Genomic DNA, 26,616 nt, shown 5'->3' with positions numbered 1-26,616 from the left:
TTGTTGGGCTTTCGGCCCAACTTGTGAACAGGAGCGGAACGAACAAGTCGAACAGTTTTCCTGGCTCCCCATCGATGAGGAGTGGGAATTCGCGCGGACTCCGTGGAGCGCCGGATTTTGTGGAGCCAGTGGTTTACCGAACAGGGCCTAAATCCCTCGTGCATCGCCTCCCAAGTTGGATCTACAACACGCGCAGCTCCTCAGTCAAACCCTCGCATTTCTTTACTCCCGTCGCCACTCTCAGGTACGCTTAGGGGGTGTTTGGTTCAGAAGTCCTACGACTTTTTCTAGTCCCAGGGACTAATCAAAAAAGACTCTCTAATAGAGTCTTTTTCTAGTCCATGTAGAAAAAGTCCCTCCCGTTCGGTTCCTAGAGACTTTTTAAGGACTTTTTCTAGTCTCTGGTACTAAAAAGTCCCTTAACCAAACACCCACTAAGGGAGCCAGCCAAGAGCAGAGACAGCTCACTGCACGGATACGCGCAGCTCCTCGCATTCTCTGTCTGTCAGTGGCTCAGTGCAGAGCTCCCCGTGAGTCTACGGCGTGGCCCGCTTCTTGCTTGGCACTACTCTTCTTCCTCCGTGCCGTCTTCAACTGCGGCGAGGGAGCCGGCGGAGGAGGAAGAAGCAGGGAGGGCTCCGGCTCCGGGGGGGACCAGCGGGATATCAGGTGGTTTGTTTGCCCCCTTTGCGTGCTGCCGTCCTCTTCTCGCGATTGCGATGTCGCCGCATTTGTTGCTGCGCTTCTTGGAGCCTTGCGCCTGTTTGTCTTCTCTGATTTTCCGCCCCCAAATCCGCCGTCTCACTTGCTGCTCTTCGATCTCCCCTCTAGTTCGTCCCGGGAGTTCTTTCTTTGCTGCAGGGAGCGAGCAACCGAGATCGAAATTACTACCACTCTTCCGCCCGGTCCGGCTACTCGCCGATTTGTTTGCTTCCTGGCACCCTGATACTGGCCCAGCCCGTCCGTCCATGGTCCGATGGTTCTTCTTTTTCAGCGCGCAAGATCGATCTGAGTTCATGCCAAGGTGCGGGCGCAGGTTATTATTCACTCATGTGAATGCATTGCTGCCATTTCGCGTCATTTTTCCATAAGAGCATTTCGTATCATTAATTGCCCCCCAAGATTCATTTCGCGTTTCAGGAGATTTATGGTTACTGGTTTCTGCTCTTGTAGAATGATTGATTGAAGTAATGTGCGTGGTCTTGATATTTCAGCTTGGATCCAGAGTTTGCAAGAAGCCCCTAGTAGATCATAAATAATGTCGCCAAGGAGACTAGAGGCCGTGGCGACGCTGTTCATGCTCATGCTTTTCAATGCTTCAGGTACTTACTAGCACATGGATGCTGTATTAAATTACACGGTGCTCTGCACATGATTAGCATCTCATTGTGTCGATGCATCTGGCATTTTGATTCCCCACTGTGCCAGTGGCTAGTTTGAGGAAAACATACTTTGTTTGTCCTGAACTGAAGGGAAAAAATCGATAGAGAAAACTGAAGAGAATTTTGCTTGATGTGTACAATCATATACTCCCTCCGTCCCAAAATAAGTGTTGTTGATTTATGCTTTTGTATCTAATTTTTCCTTGCATAAAATATGTTGCTGTTTCCTGTTCAATTGTAGGGGCATTTGTTGGTATCAACATTGGCACTGGGGTGTCAGACCTGCCATCAGCATCAGACATAGTCTCCACCCTTAAAACCATGAAAATCCAACATGTTCGCTTGGTTGATTCAGACCATCAAATGCTAGTCGCCCTCGCGAACACTGGAATCGAAGTGATGGTCGGGGTGCCAAACGATCAGCTGCTCCGTGTGGGGCAGTCTCGTCCGGCAGCTGTTGATTGGGTCAACAAGAATGTTGCTGCCTACATTCCGGCGACAAACATCACATATATCGCCGTGGGCGATGAGGTTCTTACCAGTCTCCCAAATGCAGCTCTTGTTCTGGTACCTGCATTGCAGTTCCTCCAGTCAGCACTGTTGGCTGCAAACCTCAATACCCAGGTGAAACTATCAAGTCCCCATTCGATGGATATGATCCCTAAGGCATTTCCTCCCTCCACCGCCACTTTCAACTCGACGTGGAGCTCTGTAATGCTCCCGTATCTTCAGTTTCTGAAGAGTACAGGATCTTCCTTCATGCTGAATGCTCAACCATACTATAGCTATGTGGGAGGCCAAGGTGTGTTCCCTTTGGAGTATGCCCTGTTCCGATCACTCAATCCCAACAGTCAGGTTGCGGATCCCAACACTAATTTGTTCTATACCAACATGTTTGATGCTATGGTTGATGCTGCGTACAACTCGATGAAAGCCATGAATTTCACCAATATTTCTGTTATAGTCACAGCTTCTGGTTGGCCATGGCGTGGTGGACGAAATGAGCCGGCTGCTGATGTTGACAATGCTTTGGCCTACAATACAAATCTCATACGACATGTGCTAAATAATTCTGGTACCCCTAGCCAGCCAGATAACCAAGTAAGCACATACCTGTTTGAGTTGTTCAACGAGGATCGTCGGGCTGGACCTGTTTCAGAGCAAAATTGGGGCATTATGTTTACAAACGCAAGTGCGGTGTACTCCCTGACATTTGAAGATGTGGCCACAAATAACACTGACTCGCCTGCTTTGCGCGGGATGTTTTGTGTGGCAAATTCAAGTGCAACCCATAGTGCGTTGAAGCAAAGCTTGGATTGGGTATGTGGCCCTGGCTCCGCAAACTGCAGTGCCATTCAACCTGGGCAGCAATGCTATAAAGCAGATGACATTGTAGCTGTTGCTTCGTATGCTTTCAACGATTATTATCATAGAACACAAGCGAGTGGCGGTACATGCAACTTTAATGGCACAGCAACCATATCATCTACGGATCCAAGTAAGCTGAACTGTCTCTTGAGTATCCATTTCTTTGCTGAATTTTCTGTCTTATTATTCAAGTGTTAACTGTTACGATCTTTGCTATTACCACTTTATTTTGTGACATGAGCCTAAACAAATTTCCTCCTGAATTTAAACTTGCAGGCCATGGATCATGTGTTTTCGCAGGAAGGTGAGTCGCATTTCCTTTGTTATTGTAAGCTCAAAACTTCTTTTGTTGCTCTATACTGACGATGAGGTTTGGTTCTACGTGCAGCAACGGTGCCAATGGCAGCAGTGGTGATGCGGCTGCTGGTCCTGTGAGCCAAGACAGTTTTGCCTCACAATCACAGTCTTGCTGGTTGACTTACCTAGCTGCCGTGCTTCTGCCTGTTGTACTTCTCATGTAAAACATTGTACTGTCTGTTGTATTTCGGATGAGACGTGTCGAATTTCTCGTGCCTCTTGTCATTATTTAGAATAGGGAGCCATATTGGTCTCAGTGTATTGAGGTAGATGACATGTATCTCTGGTAAGAAATTGTTCTAGGAATGAATGGACAAGGTGCACGTATTTTGAATGTCAAGTTGGAAAACTTCAATCCTGGAAGGGCTACTTTCTTGAAACATTGGAAGATCCAAATTCTGTGTTGCATATATCTTTATTTTTGAAATGTATAATCCTAGGTGACTTTAGCCAGACAGTATGCTGCTGTGAACCAAATGGTTCATTCGTTCAGTATTTAGTTTTTCTTTTTTGAGAAACCGTTCAGTATTTAGTTTTCAGGTGTACAACTGAGACCAGCTTCTTCCTCCTTTTCTGTGAGAGCTCAGGATCTTAGCCCAGCGTTTTTTTAGGATCTTACAAAGCGTTATTGCTGCGTAGTAAAACGTCCCAATGTTTACAGGGACAGGATCGCCAGGCTGGCCTAACCAAATATGGTGCGCATACCCTAAAGTTAAAACACGCATACCCTAAAGTTAAAACACGCTTTGCGAGATTATGAGTCTCCACATTTGAGGTCCTAAGACTAGCCACAATGGGTAGACTAGTAACATGCGTATGTTACTAGTCTATGTTACTGCCTTTAGTGGGAAGTAACATATGTGTGGTAATATGCAACACTTCATTTATTAAGCTATAGACACATCTTGCCTTGATATGTGTGATGTTACTCAGCCTGGTCACAATGGGGAGAAACTTAGGAGTAACATCACACACTTCAATACAACTTTGCTTATGTGACACATATTTAATGAAGAGAGAGGTGCTTGTGGTAACTAGCTAAGTTACCGGAACATCACACACTCCAAGAAACAATGAGTCTATAACCTAATAAATACATCGTTGCATGACACTACATAGATGTTCCTACCCACTATGGAGGTAGTAATATAGTCTAGGGAAGTGTGTAAGTTACTAGATTATGTTCTTGCCCATTGCGACCAGTCTCATACTACTAGTAACTAGCTATGTTATCATTTTCCTCTTTTTTTTTCATTTATTGCTTGCCACATCATATATTCTATGTTACTCCCCACTTAATAAATGAAGTGTTGCATATTACCACATATGTTACTCCCCACTATAGAGATAGTAATATAGACTAGTAACATGTTTATGTTACTACCCATTGTGGCTAGTCTAAACTCTCAGCCCAGCTTGCCTGACAGAAAGCCGGGCCAAAATATACTTTTATTTTCTGGGCCTAAATGCAAAGAGTTTTACCAAGTCCTTTTCCATAATGGGCTAGCTAGCTGAGCCACAAAAGATTCTCAAAAAAAAAAAAAAGAAGAAGAAGAAGCTGAGCCACAAAGAAAGCATTGAAGCCCACTACGCCAGCCGCCAAAGGAACCAGGGGGGAAAATATCCCCAATTCCCCGTTGTCCCATTCTTCCCCGGCAACCTAGCTCGGCGACGGCGGCCGGCGGCCGGCGCGGGCGTGCAGCGTCGCGGCGTTAAGTTCAAGCGAGCAGCGTGCCAGCGGCAGGGCGTCGCTGTGCCGCGCTGCAGCCGCGCGGCAGGGACGGCGCGAAAGCTGAAGCTAAGCGCAGACTGAGGTCCGAACAGCACTAGGATTAAGGTCCGTTCCGAATTTTCAGAGCTTGTGATTCGTGAGCTATGAACTGATGATGCAGTTGTCTCAGCGACAGTTCTTCAGATTTCACCTTATTCGGTTCTGCTCTGCCACTGGCCGCAGTCATGTCCTCTTCGTCATCTTTCCCCGGCTCCCGCTTCCCCTTCGCCGCCGGTGGCGCCGGTGCTGGAGCCTCCGGTGGAGGCGGAGGCGGCGGCAGTGGGAGCAGCGTGCGGCCCTGGGGGTCGAGCGGAGGGACGTCGGTCTCGTCGTCGGGGAAGCGGATACAGAAGGAGCTGCTGGACCTCAACGCTTCCGACTGCTCCGCCGGTCCCAAGGGCGACAACCTCTACCACTGGCTCTCCACCATCATTGGACCCCAAGGTATAAGATTATGGAATCCTTTTCACTTCCTCTTCGCCACTAGCCCATTCACGACAGGGAGAAGCTCTTAGAAACTTTAGTTTATACTAGTTTAAATTAAAATTGTGCCATCCATGGGATATAAATAATAAAGTATGCACTGGTAATTTGGTTTAACCTAATATATCGAAAGGCACCCGTAATTTGGTTTAATGCGGTGTTTTTCTTGTAGGGTCACCATATGAAGGAGGGATATTTTTCCTTGATGTCGTTTTCCCACTTGATTATCCTTTCAAACCTCCTATGGTAAGAACTGATAAGTAACCTTCTTTCGTTTGCTACTATTTTCTTATGTGATGTGTAGGTTAGCCGAGCTAGGAGCGCAGCAATACCCCCCTGGTTCTAGAAAAAAACAATCCTTAGATGTTGCAAACCGAACTTCTGTAGAAGGAATGTGAGTTTTTTAAGAGAATGTCATATTTGCATATTCAAAAAATCAAGTACGACCTCAAAATAGTTCGTAAAGAGTGTTATTAATCTTATTGTGTAATTGGAATCTGATTCATAACATGTAATAAACAGACTAATATAGAGTATGACCAAAGGGATGAAATTTAATATGCATTAGTAAATTAGGAAGGAGATGCATCATAAAAGTCTGTTGTCCCCAAACTTCCACAGTCTACTACCGTAATTCAATAAAAAAGGCCTAGAAAGCTGTCCGTCAAAGAATCAAGATTCATAGGAAATTTTGTGGAAGCGGAGAAACCAGCAAGGATTAGAACACTCTAAAGAGCACAGATTAAAAGAAAAGTATTACGTAAAAGCGAGTTTACTTCGATGCTAATTAATGTTGCTTTTGTTTACCCGCAAAAAAAATGTTGCTTTTGTTTCTTCTGAAGTGACGTATGTTTGCCGATGTCTTAAGTGTAATAATAACATTATGCATCTTTCCGTCATAATGACAGTCATATGTAAAGAAAACATATCTGAACCTTTTATTTTACAGTTGCTATTCAGGAAAAATAATTGTGCGTGGTTGCTAAGATGTTGTTTTCTTAGGTGTCCTCCTGACCTATGTTGTGGCAAGCTTTTAGCTAATGCTTTGCTGAGAAAAGATTTTCGGGAAAAGGATTTTGTCCACCGGAAGCCTTATTACTGTGTGATTGAGATCACCTTTATCCTTTGTTGACATATTGTTTGTATTGGCATATCTTGGCTTAGTGCACAAGTCTGATAATTTTGTAAATTAGAAAGCCTGACATATCTGTCTATTTACTGGCCGTATTGATTTATCAGTATCCATCCGCTGGCACCATGGTTTGGAGGTCCAATTATTACCTTTGACAGATGACCTGGTGGTAGGTTGAGATGGGAGGGGTCAGAAACAGCCAACCTCCATTTTCAGATCTCAGCAATGGAACAATGCTAACACTACTTTCACCTACCCCACAGCTGTACAGTGTGCTACATTTACCATGACAAGCATATGGCACCATGCATAAACTAAATGTAGGTCACCACAACAATTATAGTCCAAACAATAAGGCAGGAGCATGTGAATGTTCTCAAGGTTTTGTAAAAGAAAAGATCTGTCTGTTATACTGTAGCATACCAGCATATACGCTGTACGGTTTTGATGTTGTGATTTTACAACCAATGATTGTCATGATTTTATATTTGAAATTTATATTTATAAGTATTCTTACATTGTTTTATGTTCTACTACAATGTGTTAGATTTCATTGCTGGAACCCAGTAGTATATTTTAGCGCTTGGGGACCTTAACTTTTGGTGACAAACTGACAATTGTGCTGTGGCTCTTCGAGGTGACTTTCAAAACAAGGATTTACCACTGCAACGTTGATTCCACTGGGGCAGTGAGTTTGGAAATTTTGAAGGATGGCTGGAGTCCAGCTTTAACTATTTCAAAGGTGCTACTGGCGATCAAAGCCATCATCACAAATCCGGATCCATGTATGTTCCAACATTACCAGTATCATTTTCTGAACTTAGAAAAGGGAGTATTTTAATACCACTGTATAGTGTCTACATATTTGTTGCTTCATTTCTACTGGAAAGCATAACATTATGATGTTTTTGTCTCTGCAGACAACCCACTTGTGGAGAGCATTGCACGTCTGTACCTGACTGATAGAGCTAAGCATGATGAAATAGCTGCTGAATGGACATTGAGGTTTGCAAGATAGGGAGTCCTTTGTGCGACGTGAATTTTTGGGACATGCAGCCACGCGCTGCCGAAATCCTGGATGTCCGTCTGCGCATCATGATTACTACTTTTTATAGCCTGTTTGCAATACGCGACACGTTAATCACCAGCTTTCGCGAATACCACGTGGTATACGCCACATCAATGGCCTAGGCGTCATTCAATTCTTAGTATGAATACAAGGCCCACGTGATGGCTCGGGCGATGGAATAACTGCTCTCGTTGCTGGGTGGATGTAATTGAGCTCTCGCACTACTTATAAGTAGAAAACATTTGATCCTGATGAAAACGGGCCAGATCCTCTGCTGTAACTGTATCACATTTATGGCCATTGTCGTGTAGTCTGGACCCCATGTGTCATTGATAGTACTGCACGTAAAGTTAGTGCAAAGGAACCTGATGGAAACCTAACTAGCCACAAGTGATGTTTTGTGGTAAAACCCTGGGGAAAATGCCTCCATGTATTTAAAAAAGTTATATGTTAAATTGATACTAAAAGGGACGGTTTTATCAGCTACCAATATATGTCATGGTTATAGTTTGATTGCACCACTAGCAAAATGGAAAAAAAAAAAAAACAGTCAGACCCAAACTTGTTTCATTACTCTATCAGGCGGAAGTAATATTATATGAGGTGGGGCATAAACTAAGCCATTGTACTTTTTACCATATGTAAAATCAATATAGTTTTTTTATAAACAAGGCATTTTTTTTACTATTTTGCAGTAATCAAGGGAGAATAACTCCACTGGGTATTCGGAATTGGCCTCCATGTGTTGTGCCAAAAAAACATATCTCAAAATGGTATACAAAATGTTGAATATCTTTTCATGCAATGATCATTCATTTTAGTTGATAATTTTTTTTACCCCAACGTGTGGAAATGCCAACACAGGAAATGCTCAAAAGATTATATGTCAATTTGATACTATAGGGGGCGGCACGGTTTCATCGGCTACCCATATATGTCATGGTTTTAGTTGGATTGCAACACTAGAAAATTAAAAAAAATAGTCGGACCGGAACTATCGATGCATCGGTTAAATTCCTTTCATTGCTTTATCCGGCGGAACTAATGTTATATAGGAGGGAACATAAACTAAGCCATTGCACTCTTTTGCCGGAAGTAAAAACAATATTGTTTTTTCTTTGAAACAAGGCAATTTGTTTGCCATTCTCTAGTAATTAATGTTTTAATATGGTCAGAGAACCTTGGTCATGGTCCGATCACGCCCGAGTGCCCCACTGTGATATGGCCGCTTCATGAAAACAGTGTATGGAATTTTGAATTAGGGACGATACAAGGTTGGATGGGTATAGACGCTGGTGCTCCACCCATGTTGGTGTGTTTGCATGCAAGAGTTTGTTCATTCAATGGGTCTTGCTCTCATAAAGTCCAGCTAACTTTTAAATGCTCCTAAGCTAATTAGAGCGAGTTATGATGCATGTCAGGTCATCTGCTGCGCATGTCAGGTGAAAAAAATGCGCGGCTATACTGAATGATCTACATGGGTTTGAAATCATTATACGGCTCACGCGTATTCAAGTTGCACGAATCGCGCGAGGGCATGCGGTGTGGATTCCAGCCACGCGTGGCCGCATGTCCACTCGCGATTATTCGGTCCTTTGTGTGACTAAATAAGAAAATTTGACTCTGTAAATGAATAATCTTGTATGTATCCTGAGATATATAACGTTGGAAAATGACCAATACATTAATCTGAGTTGTGACATAAACATGTGCTTTACGCTCGAGCATTATTTTGATGTTTAGGTGCAGAATTAGCCTTTATGGTTTACTTCGCGAAGTTACCCCTAGCAATTCTTCAGGGTCGCTTCTTCGACTACGTGAGCAAGATACTGAAATCCTACTTATTGGAACTTGGCGTCAGGTCATGCCATTAGATCATATATGAATTTTGCCCACTTGATTTGTTTTTGAAGCGAAAAGTTCGTGATAGTACTGAAGTTTCAGTGACCAAAAAACTGTCACATATCACAGTCAAACTACGAAAAGGCCTACGAGTCAAATCTTTCACTTGAAACCAAATTTTCGCTGGCTATCATTTCTAGGTTGTTGGGCATGGCTTCAATCATACACGAATGATGTTTATTTCTAGAACTCTGCCTACCTTTTATCATTCCCCTGTACAGTGGTTCATGGTATACTGTCATCCAACATAGTACGGCCGCTGTGCAATGAAAGCTGGACAAATATTTCAAATGTTTGAGGCAGAATATTGGCCCCTTGCTTACGAATGCTAACTTCAATCCCACTTCATGGAGGAATGAAAGGCTACTACGACAGGTACATATCTTCTAAATGAACAAATCAGACTAAACCTTTGAAAGGGACATTCCACCAGTTCACCTGTTCACAGAACAGACTGCACACCTCAGCATATCAGTCCACCTATAACTCCTCCATCCCACAGAAGGAGCAAGCACTCTTTCTGGCGATCTTTTCCTCTAGACCACAAACAATGGCCACCGAGTGCGAGGTGAACAAATCTCGCCGCTTCGATCGCGGCATGTCGAGGCGGACACGAAAACCAGTGAGCCTCGTCGCTTGTTATGAAGATCGGTATGTGCCGCCCCTGGCACGGCAGCTGCTCCACGAGGCCAAGCTGAAGAGATTGCTCCGGTGCGAAGATACAAAAGAGCTGCAGGCACCTCAGCAACGTGAAGATGCAGAGCAGCAGCTGGAGATTCCACAGGCACCACAGGAGTGTGAAGGTGTTGAGAAGAAGGCACCAGAGCAATATCAAGATGAGAAAGAGAAGAAACCGCAGCAATATGAAGATGAAGAGCAGGAGAAGAAACCACATCTGCACCAAGATGAGGAGCAGAACATACCAAAGCAATATCAAGATGAGGAGGAGACAGGACAACAACAGCAAGATGATGATGCGCCAGAGCAATGCCTAGACGAAGATCCAAAAACACCGGAGCAATACCAAGATAAGGAGTTGGAGGAAGAGGAGGAGGAGGAGGAGCAAAACATACCAGAGCAATACCAATATGAGGAGTTGGAGGAGGATCAAAAGACACCAGAGCAATACCAAGATGAGGAGTTGGAGGAAGAGGAGGAGGAGGAGGAGCAAAACATACCAGAGCAATACCAAGATGAGGAGGACGAAGAGGATGAGCAAAACATACCGGAGCAATATCTTGGTGAAGAGCAAAAGATAGCACAAGAATACCAAGATGAGAAGGCACCAGAGGAATGCCATGTTGAGGAGGAAACGGCACCAGAGAGATGCCAAGACGAGGAAGAGAAGACAGGCAAACAATGCCAAGATGGGGATGAGAAGGCATCAGAGCAATATCAAGACGAAGATGAGAAGACATCAGTGCAACATCAACGTGAAGAACAGAAGGCACAGCAGGGAGGCCAGGACTCGAAGCAGAAGACTCTGGCGCAGCGCCTGAGCGTAAAAAAGCCGACCGCGCCTGTCGGCGACGTGCCACGGCTTTCCCTTCTGGAGCTGATACGAGAGAAGCAGCTTGGCACTGGAGAAGCCAAAGCTGGCAGGGACTTGGGCTACGGGGAGAATGCCATTGCTGACCATAGAGCAGCAGCAGCAGCAGCTGGCGGCACAACATTGGCCATGGTGATAAGGCGACCCGACGGAGGGAAGAAGAAGTCGCCGGGAATCGTCCGCCGCTGTGTGAAGGCCTTGAACCAGATGATCAAGGCCAAGCACGGGTCCAAGAAGAGCGTACCTTTCAAGGATGTATGAACACAGGTACACAGTTTCTTACTATACTCCGGACATCTCAGAATAATGCACGATTGGGCAAAAACTAGAATTTTGGGCATGGTGCAATACCAATTCCGCCTAGGAACCCCACAGCAAACCCCGCGCGCCCGACTACCTAGAACAGATCTGTTACCAGGGATGTTGTTTTATGGCATCTGATCAGTGATGTACTTACCCAAACAATGTACCGTATGAAACATCAGCGAGTCTATCCAGATATTCGTCGAACTATTTACTGTATAGAATCATGGACACGAAGGAGTTGCTCAGTTCTACCGACAGTTTCTCCCGGGTCGGCAAAGGCGTGCTGGTGCGCACTCCCTTTCGTTTCTTTTCTGGGTCACATGCCTTTTTCATTTGTTTTGGTGTATGATGAATGTTGAGATTGCAAGTTAGTGGAGGAAAAGGTGAGTAGACAGGGGGAAAATCTGTGAGGCGGTCTATTTGATGATGCAACGTGGGCACATCACATAGCTCTGCCCTTTTTGCGATCTATCACAAGATTTGATATCGTCTGCCATTATCGGAGCAGGTGTTATTTTCAACACTTCTTCGATACAACCCCTGGAAACATCAACGGTCCAGACCGTCCTATACCCCTTCATCTGAAAACTTAAAAAAGGGTAGGATGGTCATTGCCCCTTCCCCTCCCCCAGCCCCGGCCCCGCGACGTACCTGCGCGGCCCGTCGACGTACGTACGTGTACGCGCGTCCGACGGCGTTTTTTTACTGTGGCGACGTACGTTTTTTTACTGTGGCGTCGGTGGTCAATCCGCGCGTCGCCCGGTGAAAGCGCGTCGTGGCGCGTGAACTGCGGCCCGCCGTCCCGTCCCGTCCGTCCCCTCGTCTGCCGCCCCGCCGCCCCGTCCCCTCGTCTGCCGCGCCGCCGCCCTCGACTGTCGGCCCGTCCGCCCGTCGCATTAGCTGCCCACCCGTCCGCCCGCTGCCCCGCCGTCTGCCCTATAAATCGCACCCCCGTCCGCCCGTCGCCGCAAACACCACTCCTCCCGACTCCACCTCCCAAAAGGCCGCCGGCGACATGTCGTTCCACCGCGGCAGCAGCTCCGGCACCGGCGGCGACGACGGACCGAGCGCGTGGCCGTCGAGCCTGAGCACGCCGGAGACAGAGGAGCTGTACCGGTTTGGGCTCCTCGTGCCGCCGGGTTGCCGTCTTCCGCACAACTGGAAACTCGACAAGGACGGCTACCCGAGGCGCGGGCCCGGCGCCACCGCGGAGGAGAAGCAGACCGGCGGCCGCAACAACATCGCCGGCCGTCACGCGTTCTGGGACGGCAAAGAGTACGCCGCCGTCATCGGCGCGTACCGGCTGGCGGAGTCCGGCGTCACGCCAGACCTCATCGGCGACCGCCGCCGCCTTCTTGTCCCACGCCCCCGTCCAGAAGCGCGCGGCCGTCGGGCCCCTCCACCACCTGCGCCGGCGCCCGACGATCCCCCCGCCCCGCCGGAGGTGGAACTACCGCCGGAGCAGGTGGTTCTTCGGGAGGACGGCGATCCCGACGATACACCATGTTACCTCGTCGCCCTGCGGGCGTCGGTGGCTGCAGCGGCGGCTGCAGATGCGGCGGCGGCTGCGAGGGAGGCCGCCGAGCAGGCGGCGGCGGCGATTCCGCCGGTGGTCCCGCAGGCGGAGGCGGAGTCGTCGGACGAAGACGTCATCGACTGGGAGCGGTTAGCCCAGGTCAGCGACCACGACGACGACGACGACGGCGGTGACGGCGCGGCGGAGTTCATCGATCTCGCGGCTAGCGACGAGGAGTAGGAGTAGTTGTTTATTTAAGAAAAATGTTATAAGTATGAACTATGTATCGTTTAGGTTCGTATAAACTCGTTTCGTTTCGGTAGGGTTTAATGGACTATGTAAAATATCTCTATGTTCAATCTAGTTTGTTCGAATCTTGTTTTAATTTGTCTTTAAAGTTTGTTCAAAAAATTAGCAAAATAATGAACGTTTATTTTGAAATTTTTTGAAAACACATGAAATAAAAAAGAAAACTGAATAAAAAATCAAAAGTATATCTAAATGTTTATAAAGTGGTTTTAGAAATGTTCAGATTTTGTTAAAATATGTGCATATAGTAAAGCCCGGTGGATGAAAAAATTGAAATTTTGAAATAAAAAATATAACAAATAAAAAACAAAAATAAAATTAAAAAGGTGAGATATTTCAATTCATTAACATTTTCCAAAATATTTTTAAATTCATTAACATTTATGAATCAGAGAATATTTTTTAATTCATTAACATATATGAACACGAGAATTTATAAATTCATTAACATTTTCCGAAATATTTTTAAATTCATTAACATATATGAATACGAGAATTTATAAATTCATTAACATTTTCCGAAATATTTTTAAATAGAGAATATTTATAATTCATTAATATTTATGAATCCGAGAATTTTTAAATTCATTAACATTATCTGAAATAGTTTTAAATTCATTAACATTTATGAATTTTCTGGAATATTTTTAAATATTTGTAAACCTAACTTTTTAAATATTTTCGGCCCAGAAAATGGCCCAGAAAATCGTAGAAAATCCATACAGACTCGAAACGCGACAAATTTTTGCTGTAGCACGTGGAAAAAAATGGGCATGTTTGGCGGATGCGTAGCGGAGACATGCGACCGAGGGTCCCCTCCGCCCATACCGAAACCACTCCCTTCCACAGCAAGTACCTGAGCGGTTTCACGGAATGCACCAACTTTTGCCAGCGCGTGCGGGGCCCCACCCGGGCACCCCACGGCCAAAATGAACGAAATCCGACAACGAACGCACGTTGCGTCACGTCCGGGCAGTATTTTAGGGGTTTTCGGCCCGGAAAATCGTAGAAAATCCATACGGACTCGAAACGCGACAAATTTTTGCGTGCGTGCCCTGCAAGGGCACTGTAGCACGTGGAAAAAAATGGGCACGTTTGGCGGATGCGTAGCGGAGACGTGCGACCGAGGGTCCCCTCCGCCCATACCGAAACCACCCCCTTCCACAGCAAGTACCTGAGCGGTTTCACGGAATGCACCCAACTTTTGCCAGCGCCAAAATGAACGAAATCCGACAACGAACGCACGTTGCGTCACGTCCGAGCAGTATTTTAGGGGTTTTCTTTTTCAACAATAATTCGCAGAGTACTTCTCTTATTTTATATATTTGACAGCCGACGGAACTGTAGTAAATACATGCAGAATTCATAATATAAATAATGAATAGTGAATATTTATATCAACAATAATGATGTCTCAACATAACAATTGTTACCACAGTAATTTTATTGTAGTGGACAGAAAATAACAAGTCTCAAATAACAACGGTCTGTAGGCAATAATCTTGTTTCACACATATAAAATACTCAACACGAACATAAATTTAACAAATGTTTTTCATATAAATGGAAGAGGTAAAACACTTGCATCATCTTCACTTGAGTCTTCAAGCCCAGTTGCTGCATAGAATAAATAAAAAAATTGTGAGAATCAATGTACGGTAGATGAATCAACGAAACTAACATAAACAAAGCAAAAAGACATACAGTTACATATAAATGGATGCAGTAAAACAGATGCACCGTCCTCACTTCTGTCTTCAAGCCCAGTTGCTGCATAGAATAAACTATGAGAATCAATGTACCGTAAATGAAACAACAAAACTAACATAAACAAAGAATAGACATACTCTTCATTTTTGCTGCATGTGCTCCTGTTATGACCTGAGCCGCTGCATATGCTACATTTTCGTCCAGATTTCTCGTCAAATGCTTTAGGCCTCTCATTTTTTGTCACATCTGGGCCACCCTTACCGCGACCTCTACTGTTCTGCTTAGGTGCGCCCTTCGTTGAAACCTTTACTGGATCACGAACCAGAATATGATCTCGGTTAGGCTCAAATGGATTATTGTTCACGAAGCTTCGCTGACTATCATCTTCATTTCCCTGAATGTCCTTATTCGCTATAATATCATCCAGAGCTGCCGTCAACTTGTCGAATAAGAAAGGATTACTGCATGCGACATGACATGCTTCTGAAGATTTGATGGTCAACTCACTATATCTAGCTCTGTCCTCACCACTCGACCAACCCCACGCAAACAGATCGCTGGTGCGCTTCACAGGCAGTCCAGCTCGTGCTTTTTTGAGAATCTTCGCAGGACACAACACTTGGGTATCACAGGTAAGTTCAGTGCATTCAAAACATGAAGAATATGCTTGCAAGGAAGCGCTTTGCGAGTCATACTTCGGCAACTACACTTTATAGTTTCTGCCGAGTTACCTGGCGTATAGTCCACATTAAATCTGTGATCCCTGTTATTCTTCCACACAACCACAAATCTCTGACTATCGGTCCCTGTCAGTCTATCAATTACCTCAAGCTCCTGTACCTTCTTCATATCTTGTTGCAACATATAAAAGTTTGCCTGTGTGAATGCTTTCGCAGCATACGACTCAATGGCCTGACACTCAGTCACTGTTACTGGAAGAGTCTGTGAGGCCGTGTAGTCATCATAAGCTTCATTCTCACGGAGGCGAACAATACAATTCTCGTAGTGTACAATCATGTCAACGATCGTCATACCATAGTCAAGATGAAGGTGCAGGCTGGAGTTCAGACTCTCACTCCTTTGATTACTGCGCATACCAAGGAAAAATTCATCAGACAAATATGATGCAGCCCAAAGCGTCCTCTTCCTGTACATCCTATGGAGCCATGTTTTTGTTCTCTTCGTCTGCCATTTGCGCACAAACGCGGCCCATCTCTCCTTAAAAACCTTATGTGTAGTGGCATAGTACAATAATGCCCTGAACTCCTTCAATGACTTGTGGTTGAGGTGTTTCTGCATATTCTTTTCAATATGCCATGAACATAGACGATGCCACACGTCAGAAAGCACCTTCCTGATAGCCCTTATCATCGCTGCATCTCCATCGGTAATTACAGATTTAGGCCTCTTCTGACAGTTAGCTTTCAAGAACGTGTTAAGCAACCAAACATATGTAGCCTCAGTCTCGTCTGAAACAATGGCGCAGGCGAATACCGTAGTGCAACGGTGGTTGTTCAGACCCACAAAAGGGATGAACGGCATTCCATACCTATTCATCTTGTATGTGTTGTCGAAGACGACAACATCACCATAGTCTAGATAATCCCGGCGTGACTGCGAATCACACCAGAACAGGTTTTGGAGCCTGCCTTCAGCGTCAACTGTGTGCTCAAAGAAGAAGTCTGGATCTCTGTCCTTTCTGGTCAACATGATTCCTATGGCAGTATCAGCATCACCTTGTGCAAGCAATTTCATCTTCTCCCTATAGCACATGTTATACAACTTTGTCCTCTGAAACGGTGACTTTGCATAGGAGCCATACCTGCTAATGACGTTGTCAAAAATGATATGTTTTCTTATCCCAGCTCCAGCCATAGCTAAGATCTCAGCTCTCTCAAATGCTTTGATCTGATTATGAGATCGGAGGAAAGGGACTTCGTCCGGTCGTGCAAGAGTGTGGCTGTGATCATCGGAGAAACTGCTGACATACCAAAGATTGAGCTTTTTATCAAGCTTAACTGTCAAATGGGCTTCGCATAAGAATCGACTCTCCGGTCTAAGCCTGCGGGTCCGGCCTTCCATGGTACAGAACTTGGCCTGTCGTTTTCCTGCGGCGGAACAGAGATACCTCCTCAAGCGCACAGTCCTTGCGCGATCCTTTGAATGTTTTAGCGAGTCCTTCCTGATGCTGAACCCACGTTCTCTCGCGTGCTTGTTGTAGAACTTGTACACCTCGTCTAATGACCTGAATGTCTTTACCATCACTGCCCAATGCCTATCAAGTGACTCTTGCTGATATTCATCATAGGACATGTCAAGGTCAAACTGATCATCATCGCTGTGCTCATCGTTCCCGCTAGGACCATCAACACCTCCCTGCAAAATATGACATATAACCTTGCATGTCAGTCTGTTCTTGTATTGTTACTAACCATAAATAATGTAAAGAACTTACTTGGCAACCGCTCCCACTACGAGATGCATCGACCTTGCTCTCGGCATTGTCATCATCTATATTATTACGCTCATTGTCACCATTAGCATTTATCTGTGCACATGTAAAGTAAAATAAGTGGTCATACAATTTTAATGTCAATCATTGCCCTACAATTTTTTCAACATACCTGGCTCACACTATCTGCATAAAATTGTTCATCTATATCATATTCCTCATCGTCATCATTGCCATGTAGTTGTACAAATTTAAAAGGACATGTAAGTGTCAAATAACTAGTTTGTATTCAATATGTTTTGGTCAACATTGAAGGCACTTACATTACCACCGTACGATTCATCCTGACTCATATAGTTGTCTCCGGGAGGTTGGTTCGCATTTAATGACGAGGATTCATTATCGCTACCGGAATCATCACTGGCGTATCCGGTTACTTGCTCCATCTATGCACGTACAAATAAGGTGTGAGATCAATGCCAACATTCCACAACATCATCGCGAATATAGTAAATTCGTCAACAGTGACATGACTATGTGGCATGCATACAAATTTGAACATACAAAATCATTATGAGGTCATTAAGAGGTCACTACTCTCCTCTCTAATTTAGCTAAGTAGGGAATCATTTTGCATAAAAAATGCAATGGACAAATCAAAAAGAAAAAAAAGAGCCAGAGAACCTACTGTGCGCCGTCGAGGGGTCCTCGCCTGGGGTCGACGCCGATGCACTGCTGCCACCCACGTCATGGAGGGCGCGTACCAGGACAGAACGTTGACGCGGGAGCGCTGGGCGTTTCACCGGCGACACGGCGTGTGCGTGAATACGGACGCCGTCGGTGCTCGCGACTAGACGGGCACGTCGGGGTCGACGTCGTGACGGCGGTGGACCACGGCGGCGTTGATGCCGCTAGGGTTTCCTAGGCGGGGACGGGGTGTCGGTTTCACGCGACACCGATAATACGGCGCGTGGGTGACTACGGTCGCCACCCGACGTCGTGACGGCGGTGGACCACGGCTTCGTTGATGCCGCTAGGGTTTCGTACGCGGGGATGGGGTGTCGGGATGGGGCGTCGTTTTTTTTCCTTTCCTGATCGCACTACCGAACCGCACGGTATGCGTACGACGCGGGCGTACGGGACGTAGACGGGCGGCCGGCCCTATGACGGACGGCGGGTACACAAATACACAATTTAGTATGGACGATACTACCCCTTCTACGTTCGATCTGCACAGAATCTGGAGGATCCCTTGGTTTCAGACTTATGGAATTTTGGAAGGAAAAAAATGCTGCACCGAGCTATCCTATCAATAGTAGGGCTTAATTAGGATTCAATAGTAAAGAAGAAATCAATAGTATGACTTCACTAGGACCGGATCATGAAAAAAGATGCATATAATTTACATGTGCTATCTTATTTTCCTCTTTACTTTGGGGAAGAGGGCACGTCCATATAACTCACGAAGACCATTAGCCCCCAAATCACTTGTCATTAACATCGATACCAATGACGGGGTGGGAGACGTAGTTCCTGTCGATATTGAGGCGTCTGCGATGACTTTGTTAATCTTCAAGCTTCACAAATTCGATCCGGCCTTCAATAAGCGTTGTGTGAGTCAAGGGCGGAGCTCTTGTTATGACAAGGGTGGGCACTCCCCCTACCTTGATTTTATGCGATTTTTTCTAGGTATAGGTAAAGTTAGATTCGTTGCTAAAATCACTTTTTTGACACAGTACATGTTAGAGATATATTTGGGTTACATGTACCCGCGATCGGATGTTGCGCCGCTCCTTCAGGTCGTAGCGTCGTGGCCCACGGTCCCCGTCGCCGTCCCGAGGTCTTCCCGCCGTCGCCCTGACCCACCTGCTGCCGCTCCGTCGTCCCTTCGGGCTGTAGCGCTGCGGCCCGCGGTCCACTTTGCCGTCCCCGCGCGTCGACTTCCGTGGTATGCGCCGCGCCGCCTCCCTTGACGCGGGAACGCCACCGTCTGTGCTGGTCTTCATCATGCTGTCGGGTTCTTCGCCTACTTCGAGCATCGCCACCTCGCTCCTAACCTAGCCGCCACCACCGCCGTTAGGCCGCCGCCACCCTCGTAGCCCGTCCACCCTCTTCATCTTCGTCCAGCACCAGCCCGTCGCTAGCATCGCTGTCATCTTCCCCGACCACTTCGTCTACTCCAACCACCGTTGGCGACATCTGCCCCGCATCGATTGGCGCCGCAACCGTCGTCGAGTCCTTCTCTGCTGGCCCCTTCGACTCCTCAACATGGCGTACAGCTCATGCAGGTCCCTCGTCTACGCATGCCCGGTGCTGGCAAGAACGATGCATGCCTTCGTCCACGACGTGTCCCCGGGCCTGGCAAGCCTGGTGCGGCGCTTCGTCAACTTTGTCTCCGTTCGTCTACGCATGCCCGGTGCTGGCAACACCGATGCGTGTCTTCGTCCACGATGTGTCCCCGGGCTTGGCAAACCCGGCGCGACGTGTCGTCAACAACGTCTTCTTCCCGGCGCACCACTTCTTCGACACCACTGCGCCCATGATTAACACGGCGCCTCCTTGCGCCCGCGGCTCCACGGCGACTTCCTCGACACCGGCCACCCCGACTCGACATCGACCACGGCTACACCACTCATACTCTCGTCTACCTCGACAATGGCACAAAGGGCTATCACCTCGCTTGAGCAACTCGCCGGCTTCCTCTATAGTCAACGCGTCTGCTACGTGACATCGTTCACGATGCTCCCGCTGCGACTGCGGGGGGATCAGTCCGTCGACTGCTATATTCTCTTCAGTCTGACCATCCGCGACGCTCTTGTTGTCTGCGACGCTACCGCTACAACTGCGGGGGGATGTTAGAGGTATATTTGGGTTACATGTTTTGGAGAGGCTTCTTGCCCTCCAAGTCTTGTACTCAATATATACTCGCCCTCGAGGCTCAATAATACATCATCATATTTCGCTAATCTTCTCTCTGTCCCTTCTAATAGTACATACGCAGATGCTCATACACACACCCGTATAAATGCATGCATGCACACCTACCTGAGCACACCCAGGGACTGAGCTGACACATCATCTTAAAATTGACAGTCATCACAAACGTCTTTATAGTCGACATGAACGTCTTCTTTCCTGAACGCACGTCATCGGAAGACCTGAAATAAATCCAGAAAAATGCGAGCACAAATGAGTCTAATACTTGAACCCTGATGGGCTAGGTATACCATCATCCTCCTAACCATTCAACCACAAATTTGTTGGCGCCGCCTCCTCGCAGCGCCTTCTTCTTCTTCTTGGCTGTCTCTCACAACTCAACCTTCTCTCTTGTGGTTTCTCTCAAACACACACCATGGAAGAAATTCTCAGAAAACACACACACCCCCACGCATGGACCCAGGAAGAAGGAGGCAATAGCTTTGCCAAGAGACACCTTCCTCTTGGTCAGCCATGGCTACATCTTTTTCTCAGCCCTCACGGCTTCACATTTCATTCAATCAATGCAATACTTATATACAAAAGCTAGCACGGCCAGGAGGCAACTCCCTGATCCGTTTCCTATGCTCACGTTTAGGACGTGTCCAACTACTCCACTATTGCAGCTGCATGCAACCTTCATCTGCTACATACACGTACTAATTAACTTGACCAAAACACTCGGCCATACCTCAACTAACCATGCACTAACTAACTAGATAATATCCTAGTACATGCATGCACCACCGCAGCTTCACGCCACAACGGCATCTCACCAAGCTGCCGCATCACACGGCCCTCAGCATCTCCCATGCAGATACATGACCATGACAAGATTAAAACTAACATTCAACCCCCTAATCTTGCCATGTCAACTCCTCTAATTTTTTGATGCAGATCACCTACATCCTCTTGCCGCAACATCACCTTGCCGTGGACGAGGCATTCCTCGCAGCGCCGCCGCATGTCACCATAGAAACCTTACCGCTGCACTTGTGTTCGCAATCAGCATCACACGAACCCTCCTGCGATGGTAGCCATGGCCACCTCACCGGCCTCCGCATCTCACGAAGTCTGCCACCACCTGCGGCCTCCACGTCTCATGGATTCTACCGCCACTGTGACCTCCACATCTCATGGAGCTTGCCGTTGGTGCACCACCACTGCTATCCTCATCACAGCTGGGTCATCGTACCTTGCCTTCGGCGAGCACGACACATGCCGGCACACAACTAACTTCACCATGGACGCACCACTGTCCGTTGTCGTGTTCATGGACACATGGTGCAACACCTAGCCTCCCGCTGGTGCCCCATGAACCTCCGCGCCGACGTACGCACGCGCCATCACACCGTCTTGCCGAACGCCGCAGCCAGCTCTTGATGTGGATGACACCTCCCATCACCACCCCGTTTCCACCTCCTAACGGCCTCACGCCGCAGGCAGACGACAGGGGCATCGCCGCCACCCAGCCTTCTCCTTGTAACGGCATCACACCGTCCTTGTGGCAACGTCGCACCACCATCACCATCTTGCGGCATCGCATCGTAGCAGGCCACCAGCGGCATCGCGCCGCTGACGGCCTCCACCTCGCATGGAATCCACCACGTCACCGCCGCCGTAGCCGTCGCCGCCGCCACCGCCACGCCGGCCACCATAGCCGCCACGGATCAACAAGGCTCTGATGCCAATTGTTGGTGCCGCCTCCTCGCAGCGCCTTCTTCTTCTTCTTGGCTGTCTCTCACAGCTCAACCTTCTCTCTTGTGGTTTCTCTCAAACACACACCATGGAAGAAATTCTCAGAAAACACACACACACCCACGCATGGACCAAGGAAGAAGGAGGCAATAGCTTTGCCAAGAGACACCTTCCTCTTGGTCAGCCGTGGCTATATCTTTTTCTCAGCCCTCACGGCTTCACATTTCATTCAATCAATGCAATACTTATATACAACAGCTAGCACGGCCAGGAGGCAACTCCCTGATCCGTTTCCTATGCTCACGTTTAGGACATGTCCAACTACTCCACTATTGCAGCTGCATGCAACCTCCATCTGCTACATACACGTACTAATTAACTTGACCAAATCACTCGGCCATACCTCAACTAACCATGCACTAACTAACTAGATAATATCCTAGTACATGCATGCACCACCGCAGCTTCACGCCACAACGGCATCTCACCAAGCTGCCGCATCACACGACCCTTAGCATCTCCCATGCAGATACATGACCATGACAAGATTAAAACTAACAAAATTGATTCGCTAAAAAACATTGTGTGAAAGAAAAACCGGCTAAGAAAATCGCCTGTCCCGTGCTATTGGCCTTGTTGGGGCTGTATGCAACGCACCAGCCTGGTCTGGTCTTCGCTCCAGTCCACGACACAGTCGATCGTGACTCACGCAGGCACGAGTTCCTTCGTTGCTCCATACACGAACCCGAGGAGCCACGAGCGGCCAGAAGGAGCGGTGCGGGGCCAGCGGCCAGCAGGAGGGGCGCGTGAGGCCGCCGGCCAGAAGTACCGGCATCCGGCGGGTTCCTCATCGCCGAACTCCTCCTCGGCAACAGCGCCACACACGCCCGACGCGCTCCATGTGGCCGCCGCCGCCGGACACGACGATGTCCTAAAGCTGGAGTACTTGGAAAGCGCACGTCTACTTCTCCCGGCTTCTTGTCCTCTTGAACTTTCATTGTATTTTCGTTGTTAGTTTTACGAAAGCACATCTAGATGTGGCTTAAGTGTTGCACATCTAATTCCTATATCACTTATTTTACGTGAAGATTCGTGTAAACATTTTTTTTCTTTTGCCTTTCTAGTTTGATTGAGCCACTTAGATGTGCAATGACTATGACACACTTTGGTTATTACATGTTTACGATCACATCAAAGTATTTATGCACATGAAATGTGTATGGACTACTTTGGTTTTACATACAAGGAATTATGCTTCAGAGTCATGCCTTATTTTTTTCCGTCCTCCGCCACTGGCATAAGTGCACGTATGTAGTGGTGCAAGTGTGTGCTATGTGTGTTTGTGTTGTAATCGGTATTTCTCCAAACTAATAATAATAAAAACCCACATATAGGAAATAATATTTTCGTTAACTGAGGGAGCCCAAAACTTTTCTAAGACCCTTATGCACACGACAAATATTTTGGTCTTGCCACATATGCCCCTCTTTTACCACTAATAAGGTACACATGCATTGCATGTAGGAATTTAGATAACCAAAGCATGGATGAGTAGCTAGTATGGTATAATACTACATGGTATAATACCAAAGTATGTAGGAGCTTAAAAATCAGATCATAGTTATAAAAATATTTAAAAACCACGGGTATAATACTACACGAAACTCATGAAATATACACATCACAATTGTCTTTAGGTATCTCGTATTGTAGTGAGTAGCTAGTATTGCATCTTCAAAAAAAGTGAAATTTATTTCGCAGAAAGAAGACAAACGAAATTTATGAAGGTGTTGTCATAGCCTTGAACACAAGAAAATCACAATGTAAAATTGAATCACAATTTTTTTAGGAGAAAAAAAAACTTGCGGGAACTAGGAAGAATCTAAGGTATGGAAGAATCTAGAATAAATAAGAAGTGTCTGTGATGTGAGTTTGTGCATTGTAAACCATAAACTCAAAAAAGATTGGTATTTTTTGTAAAATTAGATAATTTAAAAATAGAAGATTCTAGAACGAATGAGACGTGATTGTATTTCTATTGCGGAGGCCACGAATACTATTACTACGGGATGATAACTGAAAATACCGCCCGATAACCAAACATCGTCCGTTAATCATTAAAATTGCGGAGGCCATGAGTTGTGACTGTACCTCTATTGCTAGCTAGTAATATATTCAGTCTTTCGTCGGAAACAAAATTCATTAATTGTCATTTCTCCCTGGATACGTACATTGTCTAAGCAGAAAATCTGCGTGGATATAGGCACATATCATCATGCCGATAGTACCCTGAAGGCTGCAACTGGCGTGCCAAATGCGGAGCACGTCGTCCAATCGCGAGCCTCGGCCCCGATTTTCATCAGGTCGCGCCCGGGATGGCCTCCACGTCAGCAAGGCCCCGGCGCCGCGGAGCCAGGGGATCGGATTCCCCCCGCCGCGTGGCACGCCACGGCCGCGCTCGCTATCTCCTCCCGGATAAGCCAGGGCCACCCGGCGCCGCGCGCCTAGATCCCCATAAACTGCCGCGCGCACCACAGGCTCAATTCCACTCTCACACCACGCACGCGCGCGCTCGCCTTCCCCACTACAGGCACAGCCAGCGAGCGCACTGGTGGTACAACGATGGCGCTGGTCTCCTCCTCCTCCGCCACCGCCGTCGCGGCGCTCCCCAGCAATGGGCTGGCCGGCGCCCGGAGCTCCTTCCTTGGCGCTGCCGGCAAGGCGGCGGGGTCGCGCGCGTCGTTCGCCGTGCGCGCCGCGGCGCCCGAGAGGCCCATCTGGTTCCCCGGGAGCACCCCTCCGCCGTGGCTCGACGGCAGGTTGGTTACTCGGACACACTGCGCCCATGCATGCCGAAATATGCTGCGATCGACTCTTGACACTGACAGTGTGTGTGTGCGTCTCGTTGTTCTTGATGCAGCCTTCCCGGAGACTTCGGCTTTGACCCCTGGGGTCTTGGTAAGTCCTGATCAACCCATGCTGGTGATTCTTTTTGGTAACGTCGACGTGAACGATCCTTGATCGTGTTGTGCCACGAATATTTGTTGTAGGATCCGACCCGGAGAGCTTGCGGTGGAACGTGCAGGCGGAGCTGGTGCACTGCCGGTGGGCGATGCTGGGCGCGGCGGGCATCTTCATCCCGGAGCTCCTGACCAAGATCGGCATCCTCAACACGCCGTCGTGGTACACCGCCGGGGAGCAGGAGTACTTCACCGACACCACCACCCTCTTCATCGTGGAGCTCATCCTCATCGGCTGGGCCGAGGGCCGCCGGTGGGCAGACATCATCAAGCCCGGCTGCGTCAACACCGACCCCATCTTCCCCAACAACAAGCTCACCGGCACCGACGTCGGGTACGCACACACATACGTGAAGCTAATCTGTACATACATGTCTCTCCTTCTCCTTGTGCTGATGGGCTAATCAAGTGATGTATCTGCATGTTGGACACGTAAGGTACCCCGGTGGTCTGTGGTTTGACCCGCTCGGCTACGGCACCGGCTCGCCCGAGAAGCTCAAGGACCTCCGCACCAAGGAGATCAAGAATGGCCGCCTCGCCATGCTCGCCGTCATGGGCGCGTGGTTCCAGGCCGAGTACACCGGCACCGGCCCCATCGACAATCTCTTCGCTCACCTCGCCGACCCCGGCCACGCCACCATCTTCCGGGTACGCATATGATACACATTACATTACATTGGTACTATATATGTATGTATGATTTGGCTACTGATGTATGACCCTTTTTGGTGTTACGTTTCAGGCCTTCGCCCCCAAGTAAGGAACACGTTGGGAGTTAGCAACTAATCCGAGGAGTGTGCTACCACGGGGAAGAAGATCGCTGGTGGAACTTGACTTTTTTTTCCGTGGAAGTAAACCGGATGATGGTATGTAATTGTGGAGCAATGCATGCTTGTTGGATGTGTACTTGTACCCTGGTGTTGTAACCGATGTAAAGAATGAATACCCTTTTGAACCTTATGTTCGCATCGTCTACGAGTCTACAAGTCTCGCCACGTCGCCCAATGGTCTAGCATTGCAAGAGCATCTTCAGCCGGACTTGGCAAATCCGGCCTCCTAAATGTTCACATGCTCGCTTCGAATGACCCAAGACAGCGTTGGACGACCCTCAAATCTCTTTCCAGACAACCATATTTCTCATATCTAAATTCTCAAATTCTTACTCGTCCATCATACACTTTTTTTCTCGAATATGCAAAAGATTTACGTATCACTGCATTGATAGAAGAGAGTTGTTACATCATTAGTACAAGCGACATGATCGCACAGAACATGGCGTGAGCTATACTGCCTTGACGACCTAATTGACCGTCCTCAAACGCATGGCCTTCGTCTCAGGGATCATGTTTTCTAACCCAGTAGCCCCAGCAGCTGCCCAAGTCCTCGCCTATGTGCGAATGCTATTGAGCACCCGCAGGATCGACGGCTGCTCAGTGTCGAAAACACATGCATTTCGAGCCTTCCACAGGAGCCAGGATGTGACGATGATCAGTGAGGATATGCCAACCTGTCGCCCTGCCGGCGTAGCACCATGAGACGCCGGCCACCACTCAAGAAAGTCATCATTCGGCAACGGAGGGGCTGTCATCGTTCGGCACCAGAAGAGGACCTCATGC

The 26,616-nt window shown here is 47.5% G+C and overlaps 4 protein-coding genes across 13 annotated transcripts; all 4 read left to right on the top strand.

Annotated features, from left to right (window-relative positions):
- The first annotated feature begins 436 nt into the window (after window positions 1-436).
- On the top strand, window positions 437-3,487 carry LOC109748827 (glucan endo-1,3-beta-glucosidase 4). Of its 4 annotated transcripts, none has more exons than XM_020307854.4 (6): window positions 437-669; window positions 832-1,024; window positions 1,215-1,322; window positions 1,624-2,880; window positions 3,027-3,054; window positions 3,139-3,487. In XM_020307854.4, exons 3-6 carry the CDS (start codon window positions 1,259-1,261, stop codon window positions 3,269-3,271), a joined length of 1,482 nt encoding a protein of 493 aa, XP_020163443.1. In that variant the 5' UTR covers window positions 437-669; window positions 832-1,024; window positions 1,215-1,258; the 3' UTR covers window positions 3,272-3,487. The 4 variants fall into 4 exon arrangements, with proteins under 4 accessions (XP_020163443.1, XP_073364358.1, XP_040254473.1 ...); XM_040398539.3 differs by having other exon boundaries at window positions 463-669; window positions 1,174-1,322; XM_020307858.4 differs by having other exon boundaries at window positions 463-669; window positions 832-1,036.
- Window positions 3,488-4,638: 1,151 nt separating this feature from the next.
- LOC109748787 (constitutive photomorphogenesis protein 10) lies at window positions 4,639-7,932 on the top strand. 7 transcript variants are annotated; one of them, XM_020307814.4, is made up of 5 exons: window positions 4,639-4,944; window positions 5,062-5,322; window positions 5,534-5,607; window positions 7,131-7,278; window positions 7,414-7,932. In XM_020307814.4, exons 2-5 carry the CDS (start codon window positions 5,064-5,066, stop codon window positions 7,509-7,511), a joined length of 579 nt encoding a protein of 192 aa, XP_020163403.1. In that variant the 5' UTR covers window positions 4,639-4,944; window positions 5,062-5,063; the 3' UTR covers window positions 7,512-7,932. The 7 variants fall into 7 exon arrangements, with proteins under 7 accessions (XP_020163403.1, XP_020163409.1, XP_020163405.1 ...); XM_020307820.4 differs by having other exon boundaries at window positions 4,656-4,944; window positions 5,015-5,322; XM_020307816.4 differs by having other exon boundaries at window positions 4,656-4,944; window positions 5,009-5,322.
- A 1,983-nt stretch (window positions 7,933-9,915) lies between these two features.
- LOC109748773 (uncharacterized) lies at window positions 9,916-11,511 on the top strand. The gene has a single exon (XM_020307798.4). It carries the CDS (start codon window positions 10,015-10,017, stop codon window positions 11,272-11,274), a length of 1,260 nt encoding a protein of 419 aa, XP_020163387.1. The 5' UTR covers window positions 9,916-10,014; the 3' UTR covers window positions 11,275-11,511.
- A 12,731-nt stretch (window positions 11,512-24,242) lies between these two features.
- LOC109748764 (chlorophyll a-b binding protein 7, chloroplastic) lies at window positions 24,243-25,960 on the top strand. The gene is made up of 5 exons (XM_020307790.4): window positions 24,243-24,799; window positions 24,901-24,938; window positions 25,031-25,334; window positions 25,438-25,648; window positions 25,743-25,960. The coding sequence occupies exons 1-5, from the start codon at window positions 24,603-24,605 to the stop codon at window positions 25,758-25,760; spliced, it is 768 nt and encodes a 255-aa protein (XP_020163379.1). The 5' UTR covers window positions 24,243-24,602; the 3' UTR covers window positions 25,761-25,960.
- The last annotated feature ends 656 nt before the right edge of the window (window positions 25,961-26,616 follow it).

Source organism: Aegilops tauschii, chromosome 2 (assembly GCF_002575655.3).
Source record: "Aegilops tauschii subsp. strangulata cultivar AL8/78 chromosome 2, Aet v6.0, whole genome shotgun sequence".
Taxonomy (NCBI): Eukaryota; Viridiplantae; Streptophyta; class Magnoliopsida; order Poales; family Poaceae; genus Aegilops; species Aegilops tauschii.
This window is presented reverse-complemented; position numbering and strand designations above follow the sequence as displayed.